Raw genomic sequence first — 12,370 nt, forward strand, 5'->3', positions numbered from 1 at the left:
CAAACGCACAACCTTCAGCAAGGAGTCTGAGCAACGTACACATTCCGTTGGGACAATTTCGCTTCACTTTCAAATCAAAGCGTTGTACAGCAGACAAAATTTTTTTATAAAAATTCAAAATCACCCTAAAATCAAAACTATCACAGCACCATCTTCTACCACGACCCCGCAAGTTTAACTCTCGCTTCAAAGTGCAGAAAAGCACGTTGTAATGGAACAGAAGTAGACCCGGTGCAGGGGCTAGTTTATGAATTATGTATGTATGGTGGTTATCATGCAAACATAATACAGAAATCTTTCATATACACATACACCAATACATCACTTTCAAGACCATTTACCATAAAGTGAAGCCGTTTCTACCCTTGGACCGCATCATTCCAGACATGCCAAGATGGTAGTCGCAACAAAAGTTAAGAATTAGAAAAGATTCATTATAATATCTCATACTTGACTGTATACTAGAAGTGTATTATTTTATTTACTAATTAGCCTGCATATTGCATATGGCTCAGCCCTACTGAATAACGTCCTTACATTAGCTCTGGGTCATATTGTCCCCCTAAAGAGAGACCAGACAGCAAAAACACAGAATGACGTATCAGGTTTTAAAACCTCATCAAAACACGAGTCAAAAGGAACACGCCGAGAACGTGCTGAATGAGCCATCAAACACTGGCAGGTCCAGCTGATGGTGGCGTCACGGCCAATCACAGCCGCGGGGGAAGACGAGCCAAGGACACCCCAATCGAATCAGCGCCACTGTCCACCTCCGTCCCAGAGAGACGCAGAACGCAGTAGAACGCAGGCGTGCTACTCGGAGACGGTCTTGAAATATTTCCCGAACTCGGCTGAAGGTTAGGATACAAGCAGGTGAAACTGGTCCTGGTCGGTAAATTAAACCGGGACCATTTAAACCACGAGGTCGTCAATATTCACGTTCACCCTCAAATGGGTCAAAAAGAGAAACATTCCTAATAGTCCATTTCAGGGAAACGAAGTAAAGCACACACACACACACACACACACACACAATATCTCTCAAAGTGAGTACACCAGTCACATTTTTGTAAATATTTTAGATATTTTTTCCACGGGGCAACACTGACTATATGACATATATACAAAGCAGTCAGTGTACAGCTTGAGTCAAATTTACAATCCCTTCATAATAAAAAAAAAAAAGAATAAAATTATGTCATTAATGTCTAAACCGCCGGTAACAAAACTAAGTACACCCCAGTCCAAATCAGACCGCCACTTGCAGGCCTTCTGGTGCATCATCTTTAGAAGAAGCTTCCTTCTGGGACGACAGCCATGCAGACCAGCCTGATGCGGTGCGTGGCGTACGGTCGGAATACCGACAGGTTGACCCCTGACCCGGTCGACCCGCAATGCTGGCAGGACTCGTGCGTCAGCTTCCGGATACGATGCTGAGGCACGTGCGCTCAGCTTCTTTGGTGGACCGTGACGAGGCCTGTTCTGAGTGGGACCGGTCCTGTTAAACCACATCATACCAGCGTTGTTGCGGCGTTTTATGAGATGCTGCACATATGGTTGTGCGCCCAGCGTGAAACAGAAGAGAACATAGTCACGTAGCATAACTGAACGTAAACGCAGGTCAGTCAATTGAAAATATCGCTTGGCTTACTGCACAAGTCTGAAACGGAAATGCAGCGGGGTGTTACCAAATACTGTCCAATATTTCACACAGAGCCAGGCCACACAATCACGACCAGAAGAATTTTCCTGACCAATTACATCAGCTTCCTATACATCGCAATAAATATCTTGGAAATCAAAATGTTCAAAATGAAAATCCTTGCACAAGCCTAGAACCACAGCAGTGATTTTTTTTTTTTTTTTTTTCTATGATGCTGGATATTGGGCACCCCATTACCAACGATATTAAATTATAATGCAGTTAAAAGACAATAAGCACGTCCTTTGCGCGCAAGATCTCAAGCCTGGTCCTGGTCCTCACTCTACTCAACGGTGAACCCGAAGCTGCATGAGGAGAGGGACTTCCTTCCTTCCTCCTGCCCTCCTCTCACGTTTCATAAATGATAAGAGACATGAAAAGGGCTTCTTGAAAATTCACACGACGCAGTTTATTTTTACGGCCCCTACAACATGGGCCGCGCAATAAAACCTCGCCGTTCTGCCGGGTTTCCCCCCCCTGGGTTGCTCTTTGTAGATAAGTGATTTAGTACTTGCACTACTCTATCACTCCAGAATAATCTTTTAAGCTTCTAGATTGCTTTTTAATGTAATTAGTTGATCGTAGATGGCCCACGCTAGCGTGGTCCGTAAATGTGTTCGGAGAGAAGGATCAGGAACAAACGCGCGGTAATGGAGGAGGGTTCAGAAGGCGTAGAACTTGAGAGAAGGCCTGGTGGACCACGCCCCAGGGCCGGGAGTGACCAACGCGGGCAGGTTAAACGCTACAGATTAAAGATTACCACCGCTCATTCGCTCCTGGATTAACGCACGGGGAACAAACGGCTTAATGCCATACTAATTCCCTTCCTCGTGGGAATACAGTACGTACAGTGAAAGAGACACATTCATGAATGAACGGGGTTAAAATGTGCCTCTTTTCTACTGTTTATCTGTAGTCTGTTCTGCAGCCACTGGGACCATGAGGAACCTTCAGCCTTTTCGCCACCCATTCTATACATATGGGGTATGTAACCATATAAGGTGCTAGAAGCCTAGTGGGTAAGACACTCGCCTAAGGCACAGGTTCAAACCCCACCTACTGCCATTGCGTATCTGTGCAAGACACTTCATCCGGAGTGTCTCCGGGGGGGGACTGTCCTTGTAACCTAGTGATTTACTTCTTGAGACCGGCCGTGGCCTCGAGACCAATAATTTTTGTGGAACCACCTTGACAGACAGCTGGGACAACGTCTACGTTCACGCGGCATCTGGAGAGGAAGCACCATGAAAAGGAAGACAGCGAACTACAAGACCGTTGATTAGCTCTGCGTTTCTGAATGTCGTGTCTGCACGCAGTCCAGTCGTCTGTTCAAGGGAAGATAATTTGGGTTTTTTTGCAAGCTGCTAGATCACTACTACAAAGCCCCTTAACTAACATGGAATACAAAAAAATTATGCTGGGAGCATAAGTTAGTGAAAGTGAAGTGATTGACATGACAGGCTCCAGGGGAGCAGTGTGTGGGGACGGTACCTGGATTACATTTACAGCATTGACCAGACGCACTTATCCAGAGCGACTTACAATCAGTAGTTACAGGGACAGTCCCCCCCTGGAGCAATTTAGGGTTAAGTGTCTTGCTCAGGGACACAATGGCAGTAAGTGAGGTTTGAACCTGGGTCTTCTGGTTCGTAGGCAAAGTGTGTTGCCCACTAGGCTACTACCACCTTGGCGGTGCCACTGACAATTTTCTGTACCATGGTCTGTGGGTGCAAGTTTGGGACCGTTAATTAATATTTCTAAATCAGTCCCCTCAGAATGCAACTCTGCTAATATGTTTCTAACATAGTCTCATTTTCTCTGCACTTCGTGAACATCCATCTACAGTCCCTGACAAAAGTCTTGTCGCTTGTGTATAAATTAACCTCAAGTGCCGCTGAAATACATTTCTAAATCAAGATTTTTTACAAGAAATGGCTCAATTTATTCCCAACAGCTTTTGTAATAATGTTTCAGTGCAAAACAAAACTGTCAAACAGTATTCTAATATTCAAAGCTCGGTAAAGCCCATTGAGTCAATTTTTGCAAAGACATATGTGTTGTCACTTTGTCATATGAGTATCAACTGTGACTAATAATGGATCAATTAGGTCTCGGGTGTGTATAAAAAGAAGCCCAGAACACTAGATCTTCACATCAACTACAACTAGACCTCTGCAAACATGCCTAACATTCACCCTGAGACTAAAGTGTTGATTATCAAGTGGCTGAAGACCAGATCCACTGCTGATGTGGCAGACACCTTCAAAGCGTCTCAGCGTCAAGTACAGAGAATATAAAAAAAGATGGACGCTGGAAACGTGGCAGAAGGTGGATTTTTCAGATGAATCTTCTGTTGAATTACACCACAGTCGCCACAAATATTGCAGGAGACCTACTGGAGACCGCATGGATCCGAGATTCACACAGAAAACAGTGAAGTTTGGTGGCGGAAAGATCATCGTCTGGGGTTACATCCAGTATGGGGGTGTGTCAGAAATCTGCAGGGTGGAAGGCAACATCACATACTTCCATCTCCACATCAAAGTTCCTCAAAGCAAAGATGATCGAGATGCTCCAGGATTGCCCAGCACAGTCACCAGACATGAACATCATTGAGCATGTGTGGGGTAGGATGAAAGAGGAACCATGGGAGACGAAACCAAAGAATTCTGATGAACTCTTGGAGGCATGCAAGACTGCTTTCTTTGCTATTCTTGATGACCACATCCTTCGAATCCTTGCCAAACTGCATGGATTGAGTCCTTCAAGCTCATGGAAGTCATACAAGATATTAGATTTGGATCTCACATGGCTGACATTTGTATTTGCAGTAAATTTGTTCAATTTCTGTACAGGCGACATGTTTCTATTGCCAAAATTTGACCTTTCTGTCTTTGTTAAATGATACATCTTTTTTCAGTGGAACTAATTCATTTCAATACATTAAACATCATTTGGTAGGGTTTTAGTTTTTCATATGAGCTATTTCTAACCCCAATTGATTAAATAAAAGTCAGGTAATAGCAGGTATTTCTACAAAATAGATAAGCGACATTGCATTTTCGTTGGACCGTGTGATACTGAACTGAACAGGAACTATGCACAGAAAATGAGCCCGGCTGGTTAGAATCCTGTGCAAGAGCAGCAATAATTTCATTGTATGACATTCCAAAATGAAAATAAAGCTTGATCAGCTGAGTCCTCTCACTCCATCTATTTTAGAGATGTAAATGAATTTAGAGCAAATTTTTTAAATCATTTGTTCATGGTACTTTAGGGGCTCAGTACAATACCCTTTGTTAAGTCTGTGGTGAACCAGCAGTCTTAATTTTAATTTGACAAATTTGCTAGAAGAAAATGTATTTAAGAGGGTCAGTGAACATTTGGACAATGTAATTGAGATAACATGAATTTGAATTTTAATGAGTAAGGACACTTTACTGCAACGCCTTTTTTCTCAACAGTTTATCCGAGTAATGATGTCAACCCTAGCCCTACTCTGTTTCCAGTCTTGGTTTGCATCTCGACCTTGGTCTTGCCATAGGTTGGACAAGGGCGCCTGATAAATGCTGTAAATGCAAGTTTCAGGTACTGTAGGGCAGCGTTTACCAATTCTGGTCCTGGAGGAACTTCTGCCACTCCGACCTCAATGGTCTAATAATGGAGGAGAAAAAAAAAAAAAAACCTTCCTGACAGATGTTCCTCCAGGACCAGGGTTGGGAAACGCTGCTGTAGGGAATGGCAGTGGGCGTGGCCACTTCCTACATTGTGACACGGAACGCCTGTAACAGGGTGGGTCGAGTTTGTTAGACTGCTTGAAGGACGTAGCGGCAGGACGTGCGGCGTGTCCATTGCCGCTGTTATACTGACTGCGGAGGAAGATAGTTTGCGGAGAGTAAGTGTTTTAATGAGTTTAGGGACTGTTGGGTCGAGCTGGCAATGAGGACCAGTGGTGTTACCTCAGTGGAGGTGCCGGGTGCTGTCCTCTTCAGGGAAGGAACCGCTTTTCATGTGTGTATGTGCGGGACTCATGAATTTAGCTATGGACTATGGGTTTGAGTATGGTTTAGGGGAAGGAATTCTGGGAACGTTTTAGATTTGATCATGATTGCACATTTGCTATGACTACAAGGTAGTTGTTTCCGGCATTGTTTTTATTAAAGCTTGCTGTGCTTTGCACTATTATGATCTTGGGTGAAGTTGGAGGGTAAAACTTCCTGTATTTTATATATGTTCCCCTTTTTATCTGTCTTATTAAGCACACTTTCAGGTTGACACTTTAGAGGGCCAAAAACTTTAAATGATTATGCACCCGAAACGTACAATACTTCATCTTCAGCGCTGTCCACTAACATTCAAAATATGTTAGTCAAATGCCTTAAAATATTAGTTTTGGAAAAAAAATTGAATTAAGTTCACAGTTACAGGTCTGCCTGGATCTGTTTTTACAAAATAACCAATTTTTCCCGTCCACACAGATTTTGTGCTCGGAACATTGACAGTTTAATTCCTGTATTGGCGAGCTGAGAAGATAAACTCAAGACAGGGTAGAAGTAGTGCGGACGCTAACTTGAGCTAGCTTTTGTAGCGAAGGGGAGGAGTCACGCCGAGGCGTGGCCCCAGTACGTCATCATGCCCCGCCCAAAACAATCTGAACACAACCACCTACCAGTACAGGGCTACAATTCGGCTTTTCACCAAACGTAGGCAGCGTTCGGAATTTTATTTTATTTTATTTTTTTACTTTTACACAGTGTTCACGTTTAAATATTCATGCGGACGTCGCCTTTAACACGCGCCTGCTGCTGCTCAGGCTACACGTGTCGCGATGAAGAGCAGGTCACCCGCGAGGGGGAAATGACAATCAACGGCGTTGCGACGCAGGTCCTCCTGAAGGCGGAAAGGCAACTTTATGAACCAAATATTCAAAGAACTTGGCCCCAGATTGAGCCATTTAAAAGGCGCAGATATAACAGTTGTCACATTAGACACAGCAGGTGACACCGACAAATTTCCGTGTAAAAAAAATAATTAAAAATAAAACGCGAGAGCGATTTTTATTTTGGTGGAGCGACCAGATAAATGAACCCCCCCGCGGCACTGCGGCACATCCGTGCGGCGCTGACAGGGAGCCCGGTCCGGGGCTGAGCGTACCCGGCGGTTGCCAGGTCTCGCCGGATTCCTGTGCAAGGTCAAAGACGACGCGGCGGCGACCGATGACGTACGTGTGCGCAGTTTCCGAGATGCTGGCGAACCGAAGCCGTTTCGCGGAGCGGATCGGCCGCACGGCCGCGGGACACCGTACAGAATCGTAAAACCGATCACATCAGGGGTCTGAGTTAAAACGACACGGGTTTATGAACGGGAAACTGTCGGGCCACGTTGGCGTGAAAAACGCCACCGTGGCAACCCCCCACCCCCCCACCCCCCAGAGTCAAGGCCGTCGTTACTGACCAGGTACACGAGTTCGCAACCAGCATGCTGAGGCTGCTGTCGTAGGCAGACGGGAGCTGCATGTTATTTATATGTATGCACACACACACGCACTAGATTCTAAAGGCGGGCCAAAGGAATCCTCGCAAAAATTAAATATCAAATAAAAATAAAGAAATAAAACGCATATTATGCACAAAATGAATTTAAAACTCGTGGTTGGTTTTTTTTTTTTGACGTCGGCTCGTTAATCAGTCGTGGCGACATAAATAAATGAATAATGGTAGAATCTTTTTACCCTCGTCCTTGACACACGCTGCAATAAATGTCATGCATTTCTCGTGTTTTTTTTTTTTCTTCTCCACCTCCACACTGCAGAATTCTGCAAGCCCCCCTCGGTCCCTCGCTTTGCAAAGGCAACTTGCCCCGGCTACTCACCTGCTTTAGTCAGGAGTGCTGACATGCACCAAGCCATGAAGAGGACACTGCAGATGAAGCACACTTGCACGAAAAGCATCTCCCGCCGCTTGCGAACTTTAAAGAGCTTGGCGATGACGGATCTTTTCGACGCCTTCACGCTCTTCTCGTCCTGATCCATGATGCCACAGGGCGACCGGCGGCGGTTGTTCGGAGTAGTAAAAAATATATAATAATAATGGTAGTAAAAAGAAAATTAAAAAAAAAAAAAAAAAAAAAAAGATCTGATGTGAATGGTTCTCTCCTCGGTTCACCTCGTGCCCGCGTACACTGCGCACGGAGGAGGAGCGGAGCCGCCGATCACGCTCGGGATGCGCTCCTCATCTCAGCTCGGCTCGGCCGGGACGCAGATGCCGCCGCACGAAACGAGAGGAATTCTCTCCCCGCCACGAGGCGACGTTTTCTGCCCCCCACGACCCGGAATCAGCCCTGCGATTCCGCCGCGAATCCCCAATTCTGCGGTTCGGGGTGGCGCGCGCGCGGACCCATGGCTTCCACGCGCGAAACGCGTCAAGTCTCGTCCAGACGACACGAGATCGGATTATGAGGAGGGGAGAAATAATAATAATAATAATAATGATGATGATAAAAAAAAAAAACTCTTAAAAGATGTTGCCGGTAGAGACAAGGGTCGCACGTGCGGCCGCGGGGTTAATTGTGCGCCGCGGGTTGTTATGTCACGTCCGCGGCGTGGGAAATGATAGCTGGCCCCGCCCCTCCGACTCCCGGGTCCGGAAAACAATCAGCTGCGGGCGGCGGGAACTGCTGCTGCTACTGATGAGGATGATGATGAAAATGACGATGATGAGCGCCTATCTTCCACCGACCGCAACTTTTGCCATGCGCGGACACGTGACGTCCTGCAGCAGTAGAACCCCCCCCAGGCTTTTATTATCTTACCAAAGCCTAATCAATCAATCAATATCAATCAAAGTGACCACGTGACTCTTAGTCAGTTAGTCATCATGTTTACATGAACAGCATTTATCAGGGGGACAGTCCCCCAGGGGACACTCGGGGTTAAGCGTCTTGCTCAGGGACACAGTGGTAGTAAGTGGGGCTCGAACCTGAACCGCTGGATATTGTGCTCTGCGTTTCATGGGAAGGTCAGCGTATGGTGACGTGGTGAGCCTGTGACACCCTAAAACCCGCTTCCCCACTTCACTTTATACCATGCGCTCGAGCGCCATGGCACCTTATCTGGTGGCAAGTAATGACAAACCGATTTGTTCAGTTGATGAAATCTGTGCTTCAACGGGTCAAGGGTCAGTCGTGGGGGGTACACCCTCTTCAGGGCTTTCAGGACCGGAAATCTGTGGAATCTGATGGAATCTGTTTCACCTGATCTAATTATTGACGGTCATCCATCAAGGACTAAAAGGCAGTTGTTGCATTAGCGCATTTTTAGAAAAAAAAATGTAGGAATTTTACAGCTTTACTACTGTATACAGTTATGGAATCGCAGGGACATAACACAATACAATTCTGCAGAGATTGTTTCATGCAAATCCAGATACTGAGGCATTTCAAACCCCTTTTTATTCCGGGCCTAGATGGCGTGTGTCTGTATGTTTTACTCCAGAACCCTTGCCCTGTAAACGACCTTGGTCAGGACAAGGGACACATTCTGCCAGCGTGCAAGTGTGTGGTGGCACGTGGGGCGGTGTCATGCCAGAGGCGCGCGTGGCCACGCGGGCATGCAGGGTGTCCGTGGTGTTCGGTTGCAGGAGCTCCTGTGGCCTGTCAGCTTCTGGACGCGGCGTGTCAGGCTAGCGTTGGCTTTATTTTTTATGTTGTTTGGACTACAGCTGTGAGTAAAGTGTGAAGGCAGAATGGAGAAGTTAGAAAAAATGGCACATTTCCTAATAAAAAAAAAAAAAAGATCACTATTTCACATCTACAGGGATACCGAGTGGATGCTTAGACGTAACCCTGCTTGGATGTTCTCCTGAGTTCCTCGTGGAGTTTAACACTGACGGAGGCATCGTTATTGCTGACCATTCACAGGAAGAGGAGCAACAGTCTCGGATTCCTTCCATTCGACCATAGATATCAAAAAACACATTTTGAGACAGCTTTGTAGTTGTTTCCAGCAAACCTGTGCCTTATCACCAGTCTAAACTCAGCTTCAGATTAAAGGCTAATGAGGACCTTATAATATTTTTCGCATTTGTTTTTACTGGGTTCTCGACACTGATGTTGAAATCGGTGCTTTCAAAGAACAAAAAAATCTTCACCTACAGACAGATACGGGAATAAAGGCGAGTCCAGTGACTGTGTGTCTGAATGTCAGGATCTGGGTCTGATTTGGGTCTGAAGGGTCACTCCAGGTTGATATTCTGAGCTATCTGTCCCAATGGGAGTGCTGTCTTTCAGGACCAAAATGTCCCCAGTTAAAAGGCCATGATGGTGACTGAATAGTTAATCAGTATGAAAATCATGATGTAAATGGTCTTCGGTTACCAGATCCCAACCCATCTGAACATGCACACAAGGTGTACATTTACAGCATTTATCAGACGCCCTTATCCAGAGCGACTTAAAGTCAGTAGTTACAGGGACAGTCCCCCCCTGGAGACAATCAGGGTTAAGTTTCTTGCTCAGGGACACAATGGTAGTAAGTGGGATTTGAACCTGGTTGGCAGGACATGCTTCAGGTTCATAGGCGAGCGTGTTACCCACTAGGTTGTATAGTGACATCAGTATCATCAAAACAGCAAACAAGGAAATGGTACAGAACGTTTCTCAGAGCGACCCATTGCTTCATTGTCCAATAGCAAATGTTTTGCTCAGATCTTGAGCGTTAACAGTCATTAGAAACCTGAAGAAACCTGAACCTAACTGTGACACTCATGTTCACAGTGATGCTGCCAGCACAGGCTCAGCACGTGCACAGACAGGAAATAAACACATTTGTTCTGAACTGGCAAGTCGCCTTCATGGTGCATGGCTGCAGATCAGATCTAGGATCACATAGCACTCAAAATCCAGTTTGAAATGTCCACACACCACTGAAAACATCGAATTTGTATCACATTGGGGTTACTTTCATTTGTCACAATAGCAGTTTTCTTTCATGTAAAAAATGAATGACTGTTGTCATGTATGGGAATACAATTGTGCTGGTTTCTTTTATCGCAATCAAATCAAAATCTGTAATTTACAGAAAATGAAAGTGCAGTTCTCTATGGGAACGATCCTACATTGGAATTCCAACTTGCTCTCCAGGTTTAATAAGCAATGTATTGTCATTCTTCAAAATGGCAACAATTAAAAAGTGACAGCTCACAGAGACACAGAGTTTCGCCAGATGATTAAAATAATAAATATCACAAATATCATATCACTTTTGCTTCATGGTAGTTCTGTGTCTGAATTTTTTCCATGTAAAAAGTACAAAACTTTTCAAATAAGTATGTGGCTAAAATGTGAATATATGTGCACAGACTGAAAAAAAACCAACACGTTTCGAGTTCTGAGGTCTGTTCACGGAGCTTAATCGCATTTTCAGGTATCACTGGACAAGTACAAGCCTTGGTTCGGGCTTACGGGGTTTCTTGGTGGCCCCTATGGCCGCCCACACTGGCCACCTCTATTAAACAGAGGTATAAATAGACTCCTTCAGCCATAATGAACTCAATTCCCTTTGTTGAACTTTTAATAGGCTGCCATTTTTTTCAATTAAAAGCCGAATGACACCGTGCTAATGAAAAAGCATGCTGCCGGGCACCGTGGGCTTTAGCTCACAATTACAAGCTGCGCACATTCGCCAAGGCTGGCCATGGGAAGGCTTGACCCTGTCAGCAGGGCGGCACACGGCGGCCTTTGGACCGCACCATTAGCGGCGATGAACTGCCCAGGAGACACAGGAACACGCGGCGGAATTTGTAAAGCGTCCGCTGAGATCAAAGGCCCATTCTCCTGCTTTGTTTGCTTCATTTTCCATCTATTTGGGGATTATTAGCATGCTGGACCCGTCATGCCTTTATTGGGTGCATTCCGCATTTTTTTTTTTTTTTTTTTTTTTTATTCGGTATGGACCATGTGACCCTGGAGTTTACACGCCGGTTTGCATAGCAGGAACAACATTTAAGAAGGTTAAGAAGTGTCCACTTGGATGTCCCTGTAAAACCTCAGTGAGGAACCACTGTGTGGCATGTTGGCTAGCATGGGACCTTGTCCCTTCAATGCTGTAAAAGAAAAACTCAGTTCATTTGCGGCTTCTGCCGTTATCTGAAATTAATGAGAAAGAATATCAAGCACATCATGAGTTGCAACTCCTCAATGCAACGTTCATCAGATATTTAGAGTGGTAGTAACCTAGTGGGTAACACACTCACCTGTGAACCAGAAGAACCAGGTTCAAATCCCACTCACTACCATTGTGTCCCTGAGCAAGACACTTAACCCTAAGTTGCTCCAGGGGGGACTGTCCCTGTAACTACTGATTGTAAGACGCTCTGGATAAGGGGGGGTCTGGTAAATGCTGTATCTGAAAATGTAATTTACAATCTTTTGCGCAGTCAAGGTCATTACGTCTGCTAGAGAAGAAGAGAAAAAGTCTTGGACATTTGGATTCCTTTTTATACACATTATAACACAGAGAACACTTGGGTTTATGAGACGTATGAAAGTGAAGTGATTGTCATTGTGAAACACTGCAGCACAGCATACAGTCCACATAACGAAACGTGTCCTCTACATATAACCCATCAACCCATAGCGAGCAGTTGGCAGCCAAGAATAGGGTTGGGTGGA

The 12,370-nt window shown here is 45.2% G+C and overlaps 1 protein-coding gene across 1 annotated transcript in view; it reads right to left on the bottom strand.

Annotated features, from left to right (window-relative positions):
• slc24a4b (solute carrier family 24 member 4b) overlaps positions 1-7,755 on the bottom strand; it is a 37,129-nt gene extending 29,374 nt beyond the window's left edge. Inside the window, exon 1 of the mRNA XM_028953554.1 lies at positions 7,574-7,755. Within this exon, the coding sequence (XP_028809387.1) occupies positions 7,574-7,733 (160 nt within the window). The 5' untranslated portion in view covers positions 7,734-7,755. The remainder of the gene's footprint in view (positions 1-7,573) is intronic.
• Between the last annotated feature and the right edge of the window lie 4,615 nt (positions 7,756-12,370).

Source organism: Denticeps clupeoides, chromosome 14, assembly GCF_900700375.1.
Source record: "Denticeps clupeoides chromosome 14, fDenClu1.1, whole genome shotgun sequence".
Taxonomy (NCBI): Eukaryota; Metazoa; Chordata; class Actinopteri; order Clupeiformes; family Denticipitidae; genus Denticeps; species Denticeps clupeoides.